Source organism: Agelaius tricolor, unplaced genomic scaffold (assembly GCF_023055355.1).
Source record: "Agelaius tricolor isolate 1412-34295 unplaced genomic scaffold, bAgeTri1.0.p SCAF_2, whole genome shotgun sequence".
Taxonomy (NCBI): Eukaryota; Metazoa; Chordata; class Aves; order Passeriformes; family Icteridae; genus Agelaius; species Agelaius tricolor.
The window spans coordinates 60,332,871-60,358,723 of record NW_027269262.1 but is presented as its reverse complement, the minus strand read 5'-3'; the positions used below and the strand labels follow the sequence as shown (position 1 = coordinate 60,358,723).

The following is a 25,853-nucleotide window of genomic DNA, read 5'->3' as shown; positions in this document are numbered from 1 at the left end:
GTTTTTCTGCCTTGTTTTTCTCTTTTTCTTTGGCAAACAGGATTGTTTCAGTAGTGGTAATAGGATTGCTTGTTGCTATTGTGAGTTTAGTCAGTTGTGAAGCTGCACTTATGTTTGTTATTACCCTGCAATTCATTATGAAATGCAGCCTATTAATTATTTCACTAAAATGTAGCTGCTGGACCTGTGGGACATTCCACTTTCTCCTGTTGCTTTACATTTCCATTCATTTTAATGGCAGTTCAGGCAGTTTCTTTATGTTTATATGTAATTTCCCTTGGCTGTCACTGCCTGCTCCTTCTAGATACTTCAGTCAATATTTTCCACTGTTGGTTAAATTCATGTTTCTGCTCAGGAGCTGTCAGTGTAACTCCCAATTCCTTATTTCCTCCTCGATGCTATAGTTGAACACTGAGGCATAGAGGTGTGGAGGTCAGGGGTACAACACCTCTGATTCACTGTAGAGCAGCTTTCCAGAATAATACTCATTTTTAAGCACTAAAACATTTGACCTGTAACCCTCCATGGTTGCTGCATTTGCCTTAATAGCTCCATTTTTGTTTCCCTTTGGCTCTGTTTGGTATTGCAGTGGACTTGTTGGGAAGTTAATAGCTATCACGACAATTTTTATTTTCTAAATGAAACAATGCCCCCTGGTGCTCTAGGATTCGAGAGGTCTGATTTTACAGTCAAAATAAAAATAAAACCAAATAAAATCTTTTCAGACAGATACTTACTGTTCCTAAATCTGCCAGCTACCACTCAAATGCTGTCACTGTCACTCACAGGGGATGGGGAAGAACACTTGTCAGCACTGAGCAACAAAGAGAAGTCACAAGGAGAGTAACAGGGAATAAAAGCAAATTACAAAAGAGACAAGTCCATTAGGCAGGTTAAAAGCAAATTACAGAAGAGAAAAATAAAATGAAAGACTTAAGAAATAGTCTAATGAAAGAACAGTTGGAGAAATGGAAAATTAAAACTGTCTGCTCAATGAAATGTTAAATCTAGATAGTGATAGAGAAGAAGCAATAATATTAAAAAATGGAAGTACTTTTTTAAAAAAAGATTTCATTTAATAAAGGCATTATAGAAGAAAAGGACAAAGAGGGTAAGTGTGAAAAATTTGCAATGAAGAGCATTAAATTAAAATGGCAAATATAAAAAGAAAGAGAATATTGAAGGTATATGTAAGTGCATGAGTGCTACAGGAATTAGTAGAATAAATGTAGTTTGATATTTTCTGTGCCTAACAAAACAGATTATCGATGCAGAAATTTAATCCAAAGTTCCATCAGAGTTAAAATGTAAGCAAAGCTGATAAGCAATGAGATGAAGCAGTTGATCTCTCTTCAGTTGAGCTTGTCACTAGCATTTGATTCTGTAAAAATTAAGATGCTAAAGTACAAAATTATTCTTGATGGGCATGGCATGCTTGGGAACCTCAAGAATGCTGCTTGTCCTAGTTGCAGACAGCAAACTCCAGCACAGCATGCCTTCCCACAGCCTTGCAGCTGACGGGAGCCTCAGCTTTGGAAGACCAATCAATAGAGCAGGGACTGCCATAAATCACCGTCTCAGATGGAGTGCAGGGCTATGAACACTACCAGAGCTGGCTGTAAAGCCAAAACAGACACAAAAAAAAAAGCCCCAACAAATAAAGCCAGAAGAAAGGCAAAGGAAACCACCACTTGCTGCAGCTGCAAGATGCATAAACAACTCACACTCTCCGTTTTTTTTCAGTCACAGGCAAGGATAAAATAGCACAGCTCAGAAGCAGGGATGACTGAAATGGCTTTAAGGTAGCTTTATGTTCCCACAGTCCTGGAGCAGCAATGAGTCAGTCAAGTCCCTCACTGTAAGTTAGAATAGCCTGAAGGCTGCTCTAAATCATTCTGGCTGCCAATGACCCTGCAACAGCAGAGAGGGGCTGCTGGGGCATAGCAAAGTCTTGGCTGCACTTCCCTTCCTTTGGCCATGTCCTCTGGCCCATCCAGAGGAGCTGTTGGGAGGGGGGTGAGGGAGAGTCAGGGGACAAGAAAGGGAAAAGCACGGAAGTGGCTGTGATGCCCATTCTGCTGGAAGACCAGAGCTTCTGCTGTGGCTGGCAGAGGTCCAGTGGCTGGCTGTGGTCAGAACTGATCCCAGCACAGCCAAGAAGAATTCTGTGCCTGGGCCATGGACAGGTGCAGTGGTAGGGTTTGATTTTATTAATATGATTTTCAAAGGCATTTTTTGAGAGCTCTTCAGATTATATAGAGTCCCTTTTCCCTGAGAATCTCATCTGTTAATGACTGGTTTGTAAGTCCTACACATATGCAGGTGTTTGTATTCTGTGACCACCATTGTTATTTTTGTTAGTGCATCAGTGTTAATGAGATATCATCTCTACCAAGTACTATCTGGCCTAGCAATAGCAGTATTTATGTTAATACTGCTATGTGGATTTATACCACTGATTGTAATTTGGTTTTTATTTACCTGCTCTTATAAACTAAAAACATCCTCCAATTTGTAAGAAGAACGTGAGGCTGTGATTCAATTTGCTTACTTATTTTTTTGTTATTTTAAGATGAAAATTCCTAATAATATTAAGAACAAATAACAGCAGTCAATAATCCTAACTCCAGGTATTTGCATTTTGTACTGGGATGATTTGATGCTGTTGTCAGTCACCTCTGTATGATCCTATACGTGAGGGAAGCTGCAGTTAAGAGAGTAATTTGTTTCCAAACTCTTATGTAAATATTTCAATCTTGCTACTTCAGTGTGAACAAAATGTTTGTGGTTTAAAAGAAGACCATTACATTCTTAAAAGAAGACTCTTTTCAAGCCAAAGGGCTGAAACCTTCCTCTCTCTCACTAAACAGAGAACAGCCCAGCCTTACTAGTGGGTAGTCAAAATGGAAATTTACCAAACTGATTAGTCATAGCAGGTTACGGAGTGGACCCTTAGAGGACATCCTGCAGAAGAGGAAAAATTATTATCCCTTTTAATAATTCCTTAAAACCATTCCCAAAATTTTGTTTTCAGTCAGCTAGGTATTTCATGACATGCAACAGAAGTAGAGTGATGTTTGGAAGTACTGAGCCAAGACCATTGGTCTCATAAGTAATGGACATCTCCATAAGTTATCCAGAGATGTATTCTTAACCTGCATATATACAGTACAAAGGCTATAGTTTATATTTGCAAATCTTTTTTTTTTTTTTTTTAGCAAAAGTGTGAGGAGCTCCCTTCCCCCATGGACTAAACCTCCATGAAGGTCAAAGTAGAAGGTCATGGACATTCCACTCACTGCCTGTAGTTTACCTCAGACAAAAGTCTATGATCCCTTGATGAGAAAATGGTAGAAGAATAGTAGTTTGCAGCCACGGGTGTGGTGTGCATCTGAGGGAGCACAGAAGCTATAACTAAATTTAATGCCATTGATATAATGGCTTATAATGTCTTGGCTTTTTCTGATAATTTAGAACAGAAATTTTTAAAGAAAAAGAGGGAAGATGTATGTGTTCATTGGATGTATGCCAACACTGGTTGACACAGTCAGCAGCTGAAGACTAAATCTTCAGGGTGTAAATTCTTTTAGCTCGGTTGATGCCAGGAGAGCTGTGTCAGACTGCAGTACTTTAAGCTCTGTCCTGAGGACACCCAGTACCATCAGCAAGAACTGCAAACATGGAATCAGTTGAGTTCCTTGGAAAGGATTCAGTGCTTTCCTGCCAGGAGCTAAGCACCAGTAGTGGTCTTGAAGATCTAGTGCTGCCAGAAGAGACACATAACCTCTGTCTGCTGCCTTTGATCAGAACTGAGGGGAAAACTGTTTTGTGTTATCTTTGAGTCTGAAAACTGCTAACATCCCAAAACATTGAAGATCATCTGACTTTGTGGGAGTTCCCTGTTGCTGTCTTCTCCCTGGCCTTTTTAGGTTAGGACAGTTTGCAGTAATTCATGCTGGTGTGTGGGAGATTGTTCCAGAGTCTTACCTGTGACAATCCAGACACAAAGACCTCTACCTACAAGGGTAAGCTTTTCATCCCATCCACAGTATTGTCTTAAAAGAGCCTACTGAGTAGGTATCTCTGATTTAGCAGCAGGATGGAGCTGAAATCATGTCCTGACATGCAAACATTTTGGATTGTTTAATAACTTAATTTTTCCTTGAGGATTGATAACTAAGTCTGTCATTTATTTGTTTGATATTTTATGATCTGATGATTTCTCCTCACATATTTTAGTCAGGCATATTATGTATCACTGTTGCTTTATGTTTTCTATTACTGGGAATTAATTTTTCACACAGTATCTTCATTTAATTATATAATACAATCACATGTGCATCTGCATGAATATGAAGAATCTGTTCTAATTTAGCCATTATATATTATGCTATCTTGGGTTTTCCAGTAAAAATTCCCAAGTTTTTTGTTTTAGCATAACAATAGTCATATTCATTGCTTCTTACATTTTAACAAAAGCACTCAGATGCCAGTTCATAGATTGACATAATCAGCTTTGTCTCTTAATTAGAAAAGAGAATAAAGCTGTTTAAGGGTGTCAATAAAATGACAGATGCATCATTAACAGAAGGCTACATTGTATCAGAATGGTGCAAATCTTTGGAATTGAAATGTTAAAAAATTTTACTGGTAACCTTTTGTTTCTAATTTTCATTTTCTTGTAATTTTTTCATAACTGAAAAATAGCAAAGGTACATAATACAGCATAAAATACAGAACAGTTATTGGTGGTAGAGAACTCAAGTTTATAACCAGAGTAGAGCTATAGCTATGAAAACTTAGGATTTCTGCCTATGCTCAATACAAAATTCAGCATGGTCAGTGCACTCTTTGGCCATGCCTTTGATGCACTCCTCATCACCCCTATAATGTCACCAGTTGTTTATGAGCAGTGGGATAGCATGTAGATTATGAAATTCAGGACTCACCCCATGCCTTACTTCTTGGTGCAGCACAGGGTATGAAATCTTTCCACAATCAGTTGTATATTCAGTTTAGTATTGACTTCAGTGAGTCCATATTTCTCCAGCTGTTTATGATGCTATTGATACCCACTTTTCCTTTGGAATAAAGGAAGTTTTTACACTGTACTTTTAACACACAATAGCTTTCAGTAAGAACAAACAAAAATTGCAGAATGTGACAAAATTGCAAATATTTAAACACTGGGACAATGGGAATGCATGTTTTGGGATTCAGGCATCCAGATAGAAATAAGATTGCTTGCTGTATCTATGATCAGTCAGAGGTGGCTCGTCCCAGCAGGGTCTGATGCCCAGGGCATCCACAAGACCCAGCACCTCATATCAGCTTTACTGACAACCTGAGCTGGAGGATTTTCAGATTTCTTACAGATCCAACTGTCTTCTGGTAAGCAATATTGAGGTCCTTTCTAGGACAAAATCTGTGCTGTTTTTTCTATTCAGCACCAGTCGTATGACACAGTTTGGGGTGCTAATGGTCTGGCTCCTAGGTCACATGGCAAGACACATGAGAGTCCATCCTTGAATGCACTCAAAACACCCACTCCTACAGACTTCTGTGCTAGATGGGTGCTGTGAAGCCAGTCTTGAAACCTTTTAAGCAAAGGGAATGACTGGGTGAGTCACCAGTCTATAGTCCTGAGCTTGCATCCATGGATTAACATGGATGAGGTGTTCTAAATCTTAGTCTCCTTCTTTGCCTATATCTACAGTCTTTTCATTAGAACCTGTAAAGCTTATTATCTCTTCAACAGAAATGCTTTAAGCTTTTAAGATTTCATGAAGTTTTGACACTTCTGTGAATTTTGTGTCCCATATATAGACAGCTGCCTCATTTGCTGTTTGGGAATCATAATTTCATTATGTGGGGCTCCCAAACAATTGTAATGGTACCCGTTGAAGCAGCTGGTTGAAAAATATTGAACACTTTATTAATAAAATTTCAAATTCAAATGAGACAAGGATGAGCTGGTTGAGGAGCATCAGGGAGTGTGATAGACAGACAGACTACTGGAATCTCATCTTGTCTTCCCTGAGACAGGCCCAACAGACAACAGCCCATTGGATATGGAGGATTCCCTCTCCTCTCTGAACACAGTGACTTCCAGGATAGGGAGCAATGGGGATAAATTCCTGCAGGAGGAGCATCACCTGTGCAGCAGGAGCATCACCTCTGTGACTGCCCCATCTCCCCAGGCACCCGGCTAACAGGGGTGAGGCTCTGTGAGTGTAGCTGGACAATGGTGAGGGCGAGGGCTCATCTGGCATGGAGGTGTGGCCAGGGTCAAGTCAGACCACACCCTCTGTAAAAGCCACTTCCAGAAAGCAGAAAGACAGGTCACTGTCATAGGAAACTCTCTTCTGATGGGAACAGAAGGCCCAACATGCAGACTGGTCACACCTATTTGGGAAGTCTGCTGCCTCCTGGGTCCAGCTTAAAGATGTGAAGAGAAACCTTCCCACCCTGTTATGGCTTTCAGATTATCATCCATTATTGATTTTTCAGGTGGCAGTCTGCAAGTCCCAGCAAGAAGTCTGAGGGCAGTCAAGAGAGACCTCAGGGCTTGGGATGACTGGCTAAAGGATCAGTTGCACAAGTAGTGTTCTCCTCTATTTGCTGGGAATGATGGGGAAAAATAGGAAGAGCCAGCAGATCAATACCTGGCTCCAACCCTGGTGTTCACCCGTTTTTCATCATGGGTTGGCTGAGTTTTGGGCTCTAGTATTGAATTTACAGGAAAGACAGGGAGGCACTGGAGCACGTCCAGAGAGTGGGAAGGAAGCTGGTGGAGGTTCTGAAGCACAAGTCCTATGAGGAGTGGCTGAAGGAGCTGAGGTGGAGAAAAGGAGGCTCAGGAGTGACCTAACCACTCTACAACTCCCTGAAACTGGATCAGTCTATTCTCCCGAGTACCAATAGGTCGGACAAGAGGAAATGGCCTCAAGTTGCACACAGGGAGGTATAGATTGGATGTCAGGAAAATTTCTTCATCAAAAGGGTGGTCAAGTATTGGAGCAGGTTGCCCAGGAAAGATTGGTTGGGTCCCAGTCCCTGGAAATACTTGTGTGGAAGTAACACTTGGGGACATGGTTTAGTGGTGGACTTGTCAGTGCTAGGGCAATGGTGGGGTGTGATGATCTTAAAGGTCTTTTCCAACCTAAATTACTCCATTATTCTATGAAATTACTCAGTAGGATGGTATCTGGTTTTGAAAAAAGAAAATAAAAGGATAGATAATATATTTTTATATATAGCCATCCCGGATTCTTCAGAAAGATGATCCTTTATAACCTTAATATTTTTTTGTACAGGAATCAAATTAAGAAAAAAATTAAACAGGTATTCATTTGAATTCTAATGTCTCTGATTACAGTCCCCAAGTTTGCTCACTTTAATTTAAAAAAATTGAGAATTTTATTTATGTTTTCTACTTCTTTTTTCATAGCAGAGGGATTTAAAACATGTTCAGACCCTATAGTGTCCCAGTCACTGTTCCATCTTTCAATCTTCAGTTAGTAATATCTTACTTTCTGTGACTGCAGAATGAAAACGTATTCTTGATTTACCTAAAACTGGAATTAGTTAGTTTGCCTAAGACCAACAGAGATTACATTTGAGAGAACTCACACAAATACAAGGCTTCACTTAGGTTTAACCCTTATGCCCTTGAACACAATAGAGTTTACATAAATATTTAAGAAGGGCAGCCACAGACCAATTAAAGGAATATATTTTCCAAGCATCAAACCATTGTTTTCAGGCAATGCACTGATGCTCCTAAATTAATACATATTAAATCTGTTAAGGGCTTAGCAGAGTTTTAGGCTCAGGAGAGGGAAAAGCAGATGAGAGCACCCCAGGGGGAGGTCGGGCAGAGATTGCCCGTGAGACACACGACCCACACTCTGCTCGGTGTGGCTGAGGGTGGCTGCAAGCTGCTCTGCAAATCTGCCCGAGGACAACAGGGCACCACCATCACTGTCATTAAGTCCTTTCAGCATCCTAGGAAAAGCTGTGGGCAAGCTGAGAAGGCTGTGACTGGCTTCATTTTGATATTTGCTAAATAAAATTGAGGAGCAGCTGTTTTGTGGGAAATATATTTAAGGGCTATTTTTTTTTAAAATTTAAAAATAAAAAAATGTTTTAAGATACTTCAGAATTCCCCTCATAATGAGAGATCTAGTTTCAGTCTAGTCCTACCCAAGACTGCTTAGTAAAAGACTGCACTTTTCATATCCATTCACTTCAGACCCGAGTCCATCAGATTGCTGTTTCATAGTGTATAGTATGAATTATAGAAAAGTGCTGCTCATATGTACATTTATGTTAAAAGTATCACTACACAGACCTAGGAAAATACATTTGCAAGTAATTGGATTTGTGGCTCCCTAATTGTGGCAGCTTGTTAAGGCAGGGATAGGACTTATCCAATGTGAACTATGAGAAAGTCTGATTTGAAAAAGACCCATATGCTCTTGAATGCAGGGGCAGAGCTGGAGCAGAGCTCAGGGTGAGAGAAGGGGGAAAGGTACAAGTGAAATGGAAAAGAAGTTTTGGAAGAGGAGTAAAGAATGCAGAAGCACATCTAGGAAGGGGAAAAAGAGGAGAGACTTGTTGCAGCTAGTGAAAAGCCAGAGATAAAGAGTGCAGATTGCTGCATGCTTTCTGCTGAAATAGATCACCTGGAGTTTCTGCTGAGAGAAGGAAAATCAGTTCAGAAGGAGAAACTAAGGTGTTAATCTAGGTTGGTGGCAGAAAGAGATGAAGAAGGAGAGAATTAATGTTTGTGGGGAATCCCATTAGAAGACTGTTTCTCTTAATGTGTGCAATAGACTTGTAGCACTGGAAGGAAAAGAGGAAAAAGAAGTATCTGGAAAGAAAATATGAATAATTGAATAATCTTTGAAAGAGAAGAAGACCTACTGATACTGTGTTCATCTTACAGACTTTAAAGCTTTTGAAACATTCACCTAAGTACATATTCAAATGCTGTTTTCCTGTGATACATGCCTTGCTGACAGGATTAGTTACCTTCTCTCATTTTATCAACTTCGAGTTTATTTGCAAATAAGTGAACTAAATTAGGTACCTGGAGTATTTTTGTGTTTATCCAACTGTTGAGACTACACTTTGGGGTTTTTCAATACATTTTTGAGCAAAATATGTCCTGACTGTTAATTCTGTAATACAATTTGTGAAATGTCTGACATCTGAAGCTCATGGGGGAGAGGAGGGAAATTGCTTGCAGATCACCATGTGCTTCTGTGCTTCCACTTGGGGAATGCATGGCCATAACTGTGGGAGTCATGAAATTGTTAATTAAAAATCTTAGCTGTATTTCATCTTTTTTTAAAAAGATACAATGCAAAACCTTTTCTTCTTCTAAAGCTATGCACATGGAGATTTTTAGACAGAGTAAGTGGTCCCGTTTTCTAGTTAATTACCTCAATAAATCAGGGGTGGGTTGCTGGTATTTGAAAATTCTATGTATGGTAGACAGAGTGAGGGACAGAGCAGTTTTCTGCAGTGGTCTGTTGCTGGTCAGTAATGGTATATAATGCACTCAGGTCAAAAGGGTTGTACTGATACTCACAATGCCACCATGGCTATAACATCAGAAGCTTACAGCTAAACCCCAAAATATTATAATAAAACTGTTTGTGTTACAACATAGAAAGTGTTAGTGTTACTGCAACAAAAAAAATGAAATTATGGCACCACTCAGTTTTTCCTATGATGTTTGCATATGTGTGCATATAGAAGTATGTGCACATAAATGCATATGTGTGTGCATATAGAAGTATGCTTATATACACATAATCTGTTTTAATATGCATAATCTGATTGATATAAACACATAATTGATAAATACATGTGTACACACACACATGCATCCTGATGAATTGCATTTGCCTCTTGAAAATGGCTAATACTCCCGGAAAGGGGAGATGGAGAGAGTGTGATTTTATTGGTACTGTTTGATCCCAGAATTGAGGATCACTTTTGCAGTGAACAATGCAGACATGCACTGTAGAAAGGCTGTTCCTGTCTCTGCCTAATTCAGGAGACAACAGATGGGTGTGGGAAGACAGGAGAGCACAGTGGGGAAACTGGACAGGACTCACCAACAGCCTTGCTTCTGCTCTGTGCCACTGCAGCGTGTGTGGTTCACAGTGGTGACAGTGGTGGTCAGGATTCAAGAAGGGGTTTGGCTGAGGGTGAACTGGAAGTGAAAGCAGGTGGACAATAGCTGGACTAAGAACACATCGCAAGAGATAAGAGCAAAGGCAACCCAGATCTGAACAGGAGAAGGAAGATCTGGTTTGAGAAGAAAGTAAACAGTGGGTGGGAAAGGGGCTCAATGGTCATGGCAGTTCATCTAGGCATCCCAAGAGGGTGGAAGTATGCAGAGGAATCGGAAGCAGGAGAAAAAGATTTTCATATGAGTGGGTCAGGAAAACTGACATAAAAAACAAATACGAGAAAAGACAGAATTAGAGGAAATCTAGTGGAGATACCTTGATGACCTTAATGATGTATCATTAATAAAGACCAATACTTCCAAAAAGCTCCTTTTCTCTCTGGTGATTATAGAGATGTCTGGTTAACCAAGATTCCAAACTTCTGGAAGGCTCAGTTGCATTAAATGAAGGGTCTATTTTCATCACCCTTTTTGTCCTAATAATCATCCTGCATTATTTAGCGTGCAGTTTTATAGAAAACAATACTTGATTTTTACACTAATTATTTTTTTACTGCTGAAATTACATACTACATTCTCAAAGAAAACACTGTTGCTGCATACAGAAGCAGCAATATTTTTCCATCTAGCATTCTCCTCTCTTTCCTTGTTACCAGGGATTTTAAAATGTGATAATGTCCCACCACTGTTTCTGAGATTTCCTGAATTTATTTGTTTGCTCTTTATTACGTAAGGAATGATTTCTGCCTGTTTGAATATATTTCTGTGGGGAGTGCTGACATTCTTATCCACACTTCACTTGTCACTTCCAGGCCAGACGGTTAATATGATTTTCCTACTATGAGCTACTTACTGTGTACAGTTTTAACATGTGTTAAATGCAGCAAAGCAGTATAGTGAAGTGCAGAAATGAATTAGGGAAGAGAGGGATATCAGACAAAAGTCATTGGGTAAAGTCAGTTAATGTGCAGCATAAATATGTTCCTAATAGGAGTGAAAGGAAATACAGGTGGATCTTCTGATACTATCCTTCTCACATGAACATGAGGAAAAAAAGTGTTTGTGTTTGTGGATAATACCTAAAGAGGAGTGTCTGCGAGCCTGCAAAGGAGGGATTAGCATTCCAAATGGCGAACTGGAAAACACAGAGGACTAATCAACAGCATCTGGATGGGAGCACAATTTTTTCCCTGGGAAAAGGCTGAGAGCTGTAATGGTTCCCAAGTTGGATTTTTATCAACATGCTGGTGATTTTGCACAGAAAGCTGAGGTTGTGCTGGGAAGCAAAGGGTGTCACCCTTGAGATGGAATAGGTAATTGTACTGCTGTGCTCAGTGCAGACACTGCCATAGAGAAAGGTGTGAAAAATCAAGAAAGAAGTTATACAAGTATATAGAGGTCTAGAAAATAGTTATGAGGAAATACTGGAAGAAATGGAGGTTGTTTAACCTAAAAAAGACTAAATGAGAACATAATAAGTACCTTTAAATGCATTAAGTGTTCCTGCAGAAGTGAAGGGAATAATTTATTCTCTTATCCTTTGCAGACAGAGTGAGGAGTAGTGGGCTTGAGATAAAGCCCACTACTTTATGAAGTTAAAGGTTAGATGTGAGAAGAAGCAGATTGCTTGGGGAGACTGAAAAGACTCTGTTACTGACTGTCTTCAAGAAGGGCATAGGAAAATATAAGGAAGATACCAATGCACAGCACCCTACCTGGGGTACCAGGTATGAAATCAGTAACCTCACATCATCTCTGCCTAGCCTATTTTTCTTTAATTAAAGCTGAATTAAGAAAGGAAAAGTCGTGGACTGGACAAATAATCTCAAATGTAAAATTTAATAGAATGACCTTGGGCTTGGTCAGGGAAAGTGTTGAGTAGTTTTGGCTGCTCTCATAGCCTTTACCCAGAGCAGAAGCAAAGTGGGATTGCAAAATGAAGGCTATGAGCCCAAAATTTGTATTAACTTTTAATACTGATGAATTATTGTCTCATTGGCCTATCCTGGCTGTTATGAAACTTTACATTACATTTGGTATTGTAAAATTTCTCAGAATGTTGAGCCTTTGATAAAGCCTGAGCCACAAGCTCTTTCTTTGTGGGTTTCCATTTTAGAACTGTTCAGATTACTTTCCTACAATGGTATTTACTTGCCTTTTGGCTTCTTAGGCAATGTCCCAACTGGTAACTAGAAATAGAGGTAGAATTTATAGATGTGTCCTTCAACGCAGTGTGCAGTGTGAAGAATTGCTATGTACAATGTCAACGTACAATTCTTGATATAATTAAGCCTAAACTGCAAAGGAATAAGATTTCTTAGAGAGTGATATTTCAGAGTTACTGAATGAGTTATTGAGTCTTGACATTTTTGGGTATTTGGGGATTACCTAAATTGAATTGCTTGAAGAGAGAGAAAAGAAGATGCTCCTGTGGTGAATGGATTACAGTTGGAGATCTTAGCAATAAAACCTTGTATGGTTTTAAAGGAGAAAAAATGTATTTTTTATTAAAATCACAGAAATTTTTGACATGAAAAGCTTTCAACAAAAGGAGTGCATTTTTCTGGGGGAAAAAAATCACTATAAAAATTCACTAGTTGGTTGATTTGCTTTTGTCAGCATTTCTCCCAGTTTGTCTCACATTACCTGCAGAGTCTGTTTTGCTGTACTGCTCTTTTTGGGAGCGCAGATAAACTCTCCTCTCCTTGGAGTGCTCAAAAGTGTATTTTCTACTTTTTTCTGTGTCTTTGTCCTTTCCTTTTATGAGTGATTTTTATCCTAAAGGAAAAGAGATGGTGATCAGTACTGCAGTATGAAGCCACTTTACCTAGGCATGGTATAGGCAGTAGCAGTGTGAGGTTTTTCTGTCCAGGATTCGCACTTCATCGAGTCAACCCGTGTCTCTCTCAAGGTGATGCATCCATTTACTCCCCACAAATCTGAAAGCAGTGACCAGATAGGAGCAATGTCTTTACCTCCACAGGAAGTTATGTAAGCTGAGAATCCAAGGGTAAAAGATTGTATATTGCTAAAACTCTCATCTGGCTTGTTCTGCAGGGAATGCTTTTTCGTACTGCATGTATTCAACCTGGAAGATTTAGAGTTCCAGGAGATCACTGAGTGAGATAATTTGGGTGAGGTTTTAAGACATGCATAATTTTATAAATGTCAAAAATTGCATTGTGGCCAAATATTTGACAGAAAATTTTATTTTCTGTCCTCATAGATGTAGAACACCTATAAGTAGGTCTAGGGGAAAAATTGCAAAATAAAAAAAAAAAATAGAAAGACTCACTGGCTTCCTCCTGTCCTAAGTTTCCTGTGTTCTCTCTCTCATAATACAAGAAGACATTCCAGACACCACATTTCTGGGGATTACCTTTCTTGGGGTTGAAGCCTTTGGCCTCATTCTTTTCCTCACAGTTAGAGTGTTCATAAGCCCCTGGAAAGACACTGTCTGTCATGTCTTGTTGCTTAAATATTGTGATTGAGCCTGTGAATAATCTCTAACTGCTTTGACATGTTCATAATAGCTTTTGTTCTACTCTGTACCAATCCATTTCCATTCCTTAAAGTCCCCTGACATGGTGTGTTCCAGCTTGGACATGGTATTATGATTGTTTGTCCAAAGATACTATGGAAAATTCAGAGCACTAACTTTAACTTTTGTGAATGGTAGCGAGGTTTGGAAAGTGAAAATAACCCCTCTGTGGCAAAAGAAGGGTGATTCTATATTATTGTTAGACCTTTTTCTCCTGGGCTGGTGGGTTTTTCTCCGCCTTTGGTGGAAGTTGTTGTGAAAAGCGGTCAGCTGAACTGGCGTTACCCTGCAGAGTGACGTGTTCCTGTCGGGCTTCTTCAGCTGCGCTGTGTGCAGTGAAGGCTGCCTTAACACCAGATGCCAATCATACACCACCAGTGGATTTGCAAGATTATAGGACAGGAAAAAAAGATGAAGGTTAAGCATGGGGCACAATAGAGATTACTTATGGTAATGAATTGTATAATTTTTCTAGACAGATCTGGATTAATGTTTATCCCAGGCAAAAGATTACTGTATGTCTGATTCTAGTTGTAAACAGACATTATTAAACAGAAGGTTTATGTTCATGAAATGCGACTATGGGTGTTAAAGCACTTATGATTTATTATGTGCAAAAAGAAAAATTAACCTGTTCATCTGCTATAGTACAAGATGCGCTGTGGGTTTTTGCATAATTTGAAAGGCATCTGCTCCTTTGGAATACAAATAACCAGTGAGATGAGAAAGATTCTCCTCTCATTTACATGGGTTCAATGCCTCACACTGCAGTGATGTTGAAATGGTGAAACCAAGAAAAGAATAGTTTTGTGTGCTTTTATAAAGCAATAATATTTCTGTGAGAGATCATGTTGGCAAAGTCTGTTTGCTTGTGAATCTTTAGGGTATTTTCTTTATAACTAAAAAAAAAAAAAGATGTTGTGTTCAGAGACCTTTACAAATGACTTTCTGGGATTTCCAAAATAATTCCCTTTCACTACATAAAAGCATAATGTTTAGAGACATTGAATTTATTTTTTTTATTGAACATTTTCCAAAATACTTATGTTGAAGCTCATTTTTCTCCTGCTTTATTGCATCACTGCTGCTTGGCATAAGTGAGACATAGATACAGCATCCACATTTTTTAGTATTGCCTTACCTCAGTAGCTAAATAATCACACCTGAGTTACTGCCTCCTGTGTTTTAGGTGAGCTGAAAAATATTCCCATAAGGAAACTGTAAACCAACTCCAAAACTTTTCTTTTTTGGTGTAGTAGATGTTGCAACTCTATTACTTGCTAACAAGAAAGTCTCTTTTCTCTGTGAAAGCAACGAAAAATTAGTTATCAAAATCTGTTCGTTCTATTTATGGGCTGTATTTGTAGCCAGCTGATTTTTGCATAATGCCATTTGAAATTATCCATTTAACAATGATGGATGATACAACTGTGTTGCTCTCCCTCCACTTTGTAACTGATCCGTCTACTTATAGATTGCATTGGACATGTTGCTGATGCTTTATTTGTAAAATTCACTCACATATGTGAGAAATTTGTTCGTTAAGTCTTACTGACTTCACAGAGGCTTCTCAGACAAGTAAAGATATTCCTCTATATAAGCAAAACCAGCCCAATATGTGGAGTGAAAAGACCTGGGAATATCGTGAGGTTTGTTAAATACTTTAGAATTTAAGCAGTTAGACTAGACCTGAATAAAATGTAACCTCTAAGACATTCTGAATGCTTAAATTAAAAAGTTGCAGTCCTAAATTTCCATCAAAACGCTTCATAGCTCTCTATTATATATCTTAGCTATATTTTGCATTTGGTACAACAAAATATTTGTCATGAGTAAAATATAACTCTAATGCTTGTAATATTTTCCCTAATTATCAAATTTTACAACTTCTGTGAAGCATGAGTCCAGAGTTAAAGTTCATGAGCAAATTAATTAAGCAGTAAAAGTTTCTGTGGGTTTTGTTAATGGTTCTATTTAGCATTCAAAGTTGATGAAGGCTTGTGGAGATACTCAGGATGCAGGTGGTAATCCCTCAGGAAATGGGGTTGGCTGCACTGCTCTGCTTGAAGGTTTGTGCAGAAAGGCGCTGGATTTGGGGAGGCACTGAAATATGAGCGGCCGCTCTTTTCTGTGCTGTGTGTTAGCAGACATTGATAAGTCGTGGAGATGACCTCCATCTCCCAAAGAGACAGAAAGCTAGAAATGAAGACACATTTCTGTTATCAGTCTGCTGTGGGTCGTAAGTTGAACTGGTGTTATATTTTTCTCTGAAAGCCACGTAGCTTTGACACAGTGTTTAACAGTGTTAAGCTTATTGCTGCTGAGCTAAACATGTCTGAAGTGAACGATGACCCTCGCGTCTTTGCAATAGCAAAATGTCTCCCTGATGTGATCCCGAAGACTTGGAGCATTAAGTTAATTTTCCCCTGGATTTCTGAGCTGCCTTCTTTTTACCCGGCGGAGAGCTCGTGAAGAATACAGCTTCTGACCGAATGACAGAACATGGAGGGTGAAATTAGATGCATTCAATTAGAAGATGACAAAAAGCCTATCTAAATATTTGTCAGGATGCTACTTACAGGACGTAGTCTCCAGCCAGGGAAGTGAAAGGCGGACACTCTCAGGACTTAATAGTCTGAGGGGGAAAAAATGGGTAAATCATCCAGATTCTTTACAGGCTTGGAAGGGATAATTGAGGGTATCAAGTTGGCTGCTATGCTTCCAGGGCTAGTGATCCCTCTCATGTAATCTCAGATTAGTTCTTTGCTTTTATTCACTTAAAACAAAATTAAACATTACAAAGTTTTCTGGACCATTTGAGTAAATAATGTTGTTATTTGACCACAAGGGGATGATTAATGTGGTGGTTTCTGGGAGGTATTGAAGAAAGAGGAGCTTGACCTTCTCCTCTATAAAAAACACACTACAAAACAACCAAACAAAATGCCAAGGCCACAAAACTTAAGGAAATTAAAAAGGCACAGCAAACTGTTGACTGTGAGACTGTCGGATAAGAAGATGTACTGGTTTTCCAGAGGACAAAAGATGTTCTTGGAAACTTAAATTTGAAGTTAGTAGTCAGTTAAACAGAGATCAAAATATGCATCTTGGTTTAGCCACATCTGTTTATCTGTAAATTAAATTTATAATAACTTCTTTTAAGTAAGTGGGCAAATCTCTGGCTTTTATTTTTCTGCCCAAAAAGTTTTAATTTTGAAAGTAAAATTAAAAGTAAATACAGCATACCATGGTTATTTTAATTTTCAAATTTTTTTTTTGTGTTACAGCAGTTCAAGGGGGAATGTGACTATGATAGGGTTAATCCAGCTACATAAAAATCCATGCTGTGTATGATAGTAGTAAAGCTTGTGATCCCTTGATCTTTGATTAGATCCAAGCTAGTAAATATCTTGTGTTTAATCAGAATGAGTTGTTCTGCATGTAGTATAAGTCACCTTCACAGATGGGATGTAGCAGCAGAGTTGTTTGTGAATATTTGTTTTAATCCCTTCCAGAACAAGCACGCTTTATGTTTCTTTGTTGTAAATCAGATTCAAGCAACTAAAGACCAGCATGAAGGAAATATATTTACTTACAGTCAGGAGTAGAACAGTGTGGGAACCTTTTTTCCTTTTAAAGAAGAAAGTAACTTAGTAGATTCTTTAAAGGTATTTTATACTATTCTGTAAAGATAACTAACGCACCATGGCTGCTTTTTTAAACTGGGATGGAAACATCAATACCTGTACGTTCTTCTTAAACTGTCCAGATACATTTCTATCTTAGACTATAAATATGAAGAGACTAAGATTTTTTACAGTTAATGTTCAGCCTGTATTATTATCCTATATTTTAAAGTTATTTAGTTAGAATGGCTGTTCTCTGTGCTGGTAAGCTGAAATTACTAAAATGTTATCTGTAAGGATACTTGTTTTGTGTGATATGTCGGCGTCCTATTTACCTAAATCTGTCATAATTGCCTTCCAATACATCTTCCTCTGACACACCAAATATTGAAAATGAGATGACTCTTTTTTGCTGGGAGCTTTTCTACTGAATGTAATTTTTCTGTGTTCATAACTTAATGGTAATAACTGGACGACCTGTAGTTAAATGCGTCTCAATTTCTCTCACTTATTTTTCCTAATCACCACATGGAGCCTTCAGTGCTCAGAGGTGTGATTAGATTTAACCTGCCATCATATCTGAAGAACTTTCTGTACAACATATTATACATTGCAGGAATTACAGATGTAAATGGTGGGTCTAAGTGTAATATATAAATAGATATAAAGATGAGTTGCTCTCATGCCAAAGTTAACTCCTGTTTTGGTTTTTTTTTTCTGCTTTTAACAGAAAGACTGGAGAGCCCCCACTAATAAATGGCTGGATTCCTTACCTTGGGAAAGCTCTGATTTTTAGAAAAGATGCTTACAAATTCTTACTGGATCAGCAAAAGAAATTTGGAGATATTTTCACTGTACATATTGCTGGTGAGAAATATTTTAGTATGTATCTTGCTTTTTTTCCATCAGTGAAGTTAAATACTAATCCAAATGTTTAGTTTAGAATCTTCTTTAACCCAAAACATTTTTCTCTTGCATAGACCCATAAAAATCCCTCAAATTTGCATATATTGTAAGCATAATAGTTCTCTATAAAATATCACTATCAATGTGGGGATTTATTTACATCTCTAAGTATATATGTATTTTGACAGATTTTGTAGGTATGTACTGTATTAACATAGATTTTGCCAGTACATTAAAATATGTATTGGTGGGTTTTTTCCTAAAGAAAGGAGAACTAACATCATCTTGACACTGCACAGAAAAATATCAGATTAAATTTAGAAAACACTTAAGAAAAAAAGTGCAGAATTTGTTCTCACACATTTTACAACTGGTTGACAGGAACACAAGGGAATGAATGACACATTGACTCAGTGATACAATCGGGACTGGAACACAGAAACTTCCCGTTGCCAGCCTCTTACTCTGATCATGCTTGCTGAAAATAACAATATAATAAAGTATGATATAACCTTGCTGTTTCCTGTATTTATAACTGTATTACTAAGCCAGATTGAATACAAACATTTGAGTGATTTCACGTAGGCACTTAGCTGTGGAAGAACATAGAATAAAACTAAAATCCTGAATGAAAGTTAAATATATAAATTTACATCTATCTATAGAGATCTACTTTTTACTAAAGTCAATATAAAATCCAGTATTCTCTTGTGTTCAGAAAGGCAAGCTCTTATTATTATAGATAGTTACAATAATCTTCTTCACCTTTACATGCTGATATCCTTGTTCAAATGATCAGCTTTAGTCCATATAATTTTTAGTTATTCCTGTAGTTTTAGGGACCCTGAAACAAAAATATTCAGTGTAAAGTATAAAGTTTGCTTTTTTTTTTTTCCTAGGGTAGTAGCATTAGCTTTATATTTCCATAGAAGCAATTTTGGAATGATTTTTTTTTTAAAAAGTCAATTAATTTAGTTGCAAGCTGTGTGTTTAATTAATAAAAATTTTCCTCCTTTTAAAAAAATCTGTCCTTTTTTCCTTTGGAAGAGAATTTTTATTGTATTAAATATGTTATTTTTTAAAATTTCATTCAGGATTTTTTTTTTTGAAAACTGGTATAATCAGATCTTTTGCAACTTGAAAGTGAGTTTGGCACAGTACAACACCAACTCTTGTTGAAATACAATCTTTTTTATTGTTAATTTCAAATCACACAATAATACAGTTTTGGCTTCCTCCAAATACCAATTAATAGCTATAATTCAGATACTAGTACATTAAATTAACCGGATACAGTCATACTTCAGAATCTTAAAAGTGTTTAATCAAATATTTACTTATTTTGCCTCTTTATTATTTTATGAAAGACTATGTTTAGAAGTTTGTGTTTAACCAATTATGAGTGTAATTTAATTTCAGAAATTTCTATTTCTATGGTAAACCAAATTCCATCCAGATAATCCCCTATGTGCAAGTGTTTTGAGCCAAGCCTCCCTTGATAAAGACTGAGGTAAATAAAGTTAGTTCTGGATATCATTCTAGTCTTGTGCAGGGAAATGTTTGATTTTGTGAATTCATCATAACAGACACACCACTTTAAGTTCTCTTTTTCGGTATAAAAGTGCTGACCATCAGGACTTCACTAAAGAGAAATAGATTTTCATCCTCAAGTCAGGGAGGAAACCAAAGCTAGTTAGTGTCTCCTCTCGTGTCCTGATCCGAAGGCATGCAGGATTTCTGTACGTCTTACTGATTTGACAAAGATGATGTTTCTGTGCTCGGCAAACATAGCATAGCCAGCTGTATGTGGACTATCATTACTTTACCCCCCTGGTGGATGTCTAAAGGTCCTGTCAAAAAATTCTATCAATATATATTTTTATAATTATTGGTTCTCAAACTAGTTCATTTGGAAAATGCGGAACGATGCTTGGAGTTTCTGGCGTTGCCCCGTACTGGTAATGCGATTTTGCTGATTGTACTTTCCCGTGTGATGAGCAAATGATTGTCATCCCTAAAAGTCGCAAGGGACATGGATGTCATCTTAATAAAGAAATTAAAAAGCACATCTTTCTATGAGAAACAATGTAAATTCCTGACCTGTCGCAGAAAATAGTTCTCTAATTGGTTTTGTGTGGTGGTGCAGCAGAATCGTTTTCCCCAAACGTCATGCCAGCGCAGCACCACTGTACATCATTGTCAGCAGTTCAGCAGAATCTCCCTAATAAGAGGACGATTACATAAATGCGATAGTCTTGGGGAAAAAAAAAAAAGAAAATATCAGAAAAGAAAATAATAAGGAGGGGAAAGAGAGAGAGAGAGTCTGTGGCTCTGAGATGATCATACTTCCCAAGCCCCTCTGCTTGTTAAGGGTCAGCAGCATAGGCAGACTGCTAGGTAAGAACTTAAAGAGCTTGAAACAGTTTTGTCATTGTTTCTCGGGATTAAACTTTGTGTCCTTTTCCTCTCAAGTTCATAGGAGTGATAATGAACCCTGCAACATTCTCTCTGAGACTAACTCACCTTTAATAAAATAATTTTCGTGGTTTTGACTAAGCACATTTGCTTTTTGAATACTGCTGCTGTCATTCTTTTCTTTAAAGCATGATACACCTACAGTAGCTTATCACATTTTTCTCTCATAGGCAAAAGGTAATTTTCATTAACTCCTTATCAGGCTGAAGCCTGCTCCAAGCATTACTGAAATAACATCCATCATTAGATGCCATCTGAAATGCTTGTCTTTCATCATTAGCATTAAAAAGGTCCAGAATGCATTATTAGAGTAATTTCTTAACTATCATACAAATACTGGCTTCTGTGCTCAGATTTACCAATGTTGACAATTTTCATATTTTCCACATCAATCTTCTATTTCTAGGAGATTGTAGAAACTAAATTGAGATAACCAGGCTATTTGCAGCATGGGTGTAATGCAGACTGAAGAACCAGATAGTGAAGTATGAATTCTCTATAGCCATTAAAAATAAAAATTCAGAGGGCTTTTTGCAGAAAGAAGGATACATCTCTTGTTTTGACTTGTTTTTACTGTATTAAATAAAATAGCTCAGTGACTTAAACTGCTGTGAATTGGAGTATGACATTTCTATATGTACATGTCTACTTAGTTTTTGGTGTTGAAGAGGTTTTTTACAAACTAACAGGGAAAGGCTTAGTCTCTAGTGGTTTCTGTATGAATATCTTCAATATTTAAGGCTACATGATTTGAGGAAATAGTAGTGTGCCTTCATTTTTGGCTGATTTGGGATTACCTTTTTTAGTACTCTGATAGAAACTCATGAGTATCAAGATTTTGGATTGATTTCAGAAAAGGTTACTTTCCAAAGATTGTCTTGGCATTAGCTGCAGTGGAGAGACATGGGAGTAGAGGGGGAAACTGCATTTTGAAATACCAAATAATAACTGAAAACTTTATGAAAGGTTTTAATTTATTTGTCTCTGACACCACCAGGGACAATCAGTGGGAAGAAACCTCACTGGGGACAAGGACAGGATTTAAAGGCAAAACTAAGGACCATATTGACACTTTAAAAATTTAAAATCATAACTTGAGGTGAGAAAGTTTGTTCCACTTCGGATGTTTGCTGTTCAGGATGTAGAGGAGGTGTTGGGGCACGATTTTGTAATTAGCAATCTGTTCCTATATGGATGAGACTGGGGTAAGCAGTGTAGCCATGTAGGGCATCTGTGTGCAAGGATGACTGTAATTGTTAAAGGCTCCCAGACCCACTCTCACAACTTTCTAACTGCCATTAATTAGCCTAGGTTTTAGTACTTTCTAATTAAGAGATCTAAAATTAGATTCTCGATGGCATACATAAACAAGCTGCCTTTGTTATAGGGGGGTTCCACTTTTCTGATTATCTAGACCCTTAGTAAATGTAGCAACAAGAAATATTTTGGTTTATGTGTTTATATGTGTTGTTGACTTGCAGTGATGTGGTCTGGAACCTGAATTGATTCTACAAAATGAATTATATTTTGTTACATACTTACTTTTTGCTACCAGGAACCTGATGAGAATAATAAAACCAGGATCTGTAATATTCTTTTTCTCAGGGACTTTTTTTTCAAAGTATGTGCTAGTGGTGAGTGAGTTTTGATTTAAAATTATTACTAAAATTGTTTGTCTGAAAACTCATTTGCTGAAAATCATTTTCTTACTTAAAAAATGATAAGAATTGATGTGCGTTTGCTAAGTGTCTGATTAAAGATCACAAAGAAACTCATATTTTGCATCAGAAATAAGCAGATGGTGGACAGATGGTTTAAATTAATATTAATTAAAAATCTTAACTTAAATTGTTTACCCTGTAAATGCAAAGTTAAGAAGCCAGCTTTCATCTTTAGGGTTAATAACACTCCAAATCTATTTATTAAAAATTGCTCCACTGGACATTCTTTCCAAGCTTTGATCACAAAGATAGTAGCCTCAATAAAGAGCATGAAAGTAGGTGAAAGCTGGAAAGAGAGGGTAATTCTAGGACTCTTAACAAAGATCCTGCAAGACTAAAGTCAAGTCAAGACTAAAAATTCCTGTTAGCCTCTGTAGTCATAGAAAGTCTAAAAAGGGGACTGAGAATTCAGGATCTCTCTTTCATGCTGGTTTCTCAATATACTTTAAATTTACAGCTATGGTTGATTATGTTACAGTAAAACAAAATCCATGAGTATCTTAAAAATGTTCACATACTGTTGATAAAAAAGGAAAAGGGTTCAAATTCTGTCTTGATATGTCCTTTACATTTCCATACTAGTTCACTGGGATTGCAGTTGATGTAATTGGGAGGGGAATTATGGCAGCTGGTAATTGTAGAGGAAGTCCAGAGTGTACCCAGATACCATAGGGCACAGTGTGTGTATATAAATCAGAATATGAAATAACTATGATAATTCAGATATCACTATATGGTAACCATGGATACTTGACATTTTTAGTGGTAGTGACTACTTTATCTCTGGACATCTGTCACAGAGCCAAATTTGGTCCGCAGTTAAGCATGTAGTGTTCCCATTAAAATCAAAGGAGATTTGTCCCTTTAGTGAGACAGAATTAGACTGTAAGTGCTGGAAGCTTTGCTCTTTCCCTGAGTTTGTGACTGGGATATTTCACAGGGAAAGTGTACATTTTAATAGGCACCCTTTTTCCCTAATGCACCTCTTCATTCAAGGTAAGAATCAGGAACTCTGAATTTAGAACCATCTATTAAGAGCTAAGATTTAATTGAGCTTTGGGAGTGTTAGCATTTTGATTCATGGTAGTTCCTCCAAGTGCTTTTTTTCAGCAGTTGTCTTGAAGTTTGGGGAGGCATTGAAGGACTTCTCTGGCAGGGACAATTTGAACAAGCAAATGATGCAAACTTGATGCAATTCTATCCCTCTATACAAGGAACTGAAGGTGTCACTGTGTCACCTCATGAAGGACCCTGGGAGGGGTAGGAAGTTGGTGGTACACTCTGACACAATGGATCCTAGCACTGGGACAGTGTGTATCCCACAGTGGAGCCCGTGCTAAAAATGGTGCCTGCTACATCACAGGCTGTGACTTCACATTCATAAACTAAGGTAGTCATGTTATGGATACTAAGCACATTCTTAACAAAGAGTTAGAAAAGCTTCAGGGAAAAAGAGCCAGATGTGAGAAAAGCTTTAAATGTTGGGGGTTTGCCGCATGCAGTTAAAGCTGTAACTGGCAGATTATGAGTTCCTCTGTCATCTGCTTGGAAAAAGCTGCCTAGGTGGCATGTTTTCCACTCCAGCCCCTGCCATTCACTTTCCTCTGTGCAGGTGAAATGTGTGTGTTTTTTGCTTTCTGCTAGTGAAAACCTACAGTTTCCAAATGTTGCTATGACTCCACACTGTATTTTCATGAATTAGACCTGAGTAGAAAATTATTTGTTTCAGAGCACCACATTTGAAGAGATCACACACAACTGTTGGCACAAACAGTAGATCTGTCTACATGGCTTCACAAGGATTATAGAAGAGCCTGCAAGGATTATAGAAGAGCCTGTACACTGGTGAAATCTTCATCCTGGCAAAGAAAATCGATATAATATTTGTTTCATATTTTTTCTTTTTTTTTTTTCTTTTCATATTTATTGACGTATCTTTGCTTTGGGGTTTTTTCTGCACTCTTTTTTCACAGGCTTCGGCTTATTTTCAGTTATTGCTTCTGGAAGTGTCACCAGATTTATAAAAGTGCACATGTCACTAATAATTTTCTGTTCTTCTATTCAGGTAGATATATTACTTTTATCATGGACCCATTTCAATACGTCTATGTCATCCGAAATAGCAAGCAACTTGAATTTCATGAATTCGCTAATAAAATGGCTTCCAAAACTTTTGACTACCCAGCCTTGTCAAAAGGAAAATTCCCTGAACTCAAGGAAAACCTGCACAGAATCTACCAGTATCTACAAGGCAAGCCTTTGGATATCATTTCTGACCACATGATGAAAAATCTCCAGGATATATTTGAATGGAAATGCTCACAAGCAACAGATTGGGAAACAGAAAAAATGTACAAATTCTGCTGCTCTGTAATGTTTGAAGCCAGTTTTGTAACACTATATGGAAGAGTTCCTGCTGCAGATGGCCACAAAGTTATTAGTGAAATCAGAGACAAATTTATCAAGTTTGATGCCAGCTTTCCCTATTTAGCTGCAAACATACCAATTGAGTTGCTAGGAGCTACCAAGAAGGTTCGGAAGGAGCTTATACATCATTTTTTACTTCAGAACATGACAAAATGGCTGGGAGGGTCAAAAGTGGTCCAAGCCAGACAAGATATATTTGAGAAATATGAGCTGCTTGGAGATTATGACAAAGCAGGTAGGAAACTTATGAATGATTGCTTGTCTAAAATAAAATAATTTACTATAGACCTTTGAAATAAAAAGGCAAAATGGCGACCTTGAAATTTTTTTATGTTCTTTCTAATTGGCTAATGATAAAATGTTTTACTCTGAAACAACCCTCTATGATAATTGATTTTTTTTTTGTGCTGAGGTGGTAAAACAAGATACTTAATGGTGATAATGAGAAAGATTATAACTGAGCTGCATTTCCTCCCCTTATTCCCCCCACCCCCCCGACATTACATTTCAAACTATTCTCATTAAGCAGAAAATTAGACTTCAGAAGCCTATTGGTCCTCATTAGCATTCACTGATCCTTGGCTGGGTCTGTGTCCTAACATCTTTTAATTAGCACACTGCAAATCTAATCAGTGTAATAAACGCTATTAATCTTCCTTTTCACTTATTTTCTCCCAGCACATCATTTTGCCTTCCTGTGGGCCTCTGTGGGAAACACGATTCCAGCTACATTCTGGGCCATGTATTATCTTCTGCGGCACCCAGAAGCTCTTGCAGCGGTGCGTGACGAGATTGACCATTTGCTGCAGTCAACAGGTCAAAAGAGAGGGCCCACATATAACATCCACCTCACCAGAGAACAATTGGACAACCTGGTCTACCTAGGTAATTTATTTTTATCTGTTACGAAGAGGAGAGGGGCTCTCCCGGCAAACTCGGTTTATCACTCA

At 37.8% G+C, this 25,853-nt stretch overlaps 1 protein-coding gene across 4 annotated transcripts in view; it reads left to right on the top strand.

The window, feature by feature from the left end:
* Nucleotides 1-25,853, top strand: part of CYP7B1 (cytochrome P450 family 7 subfamily B member 1) — a 125,319-nt gene that overhangs the window by 85,059 nt on the left and 14,407 nt on the right. The window contains exons 2-4 of one of the 4 annotated variants that reach the window (XM_071420229.1): nt 18,105-18,241; nt 24,542-25,138; nt 25,582-25,788. In XM_071420229.1, coding sequence (XP_071276330.1) covers nt 18,105-18,241; nt 24,542-25,138; nt 25,582-25,788 — 941 coding nt within the window. Of the gene's footprint in view, nt 1-18,102; nt 18,257-18,661; nt 25,139-25,581; nt 25,789-25,853 lie in introns of those variants that run through there. The other 3 variants (XM_071420226.1, XM_071420243.1, XM_071420237.1) reach the window with 3 other exon arrangements.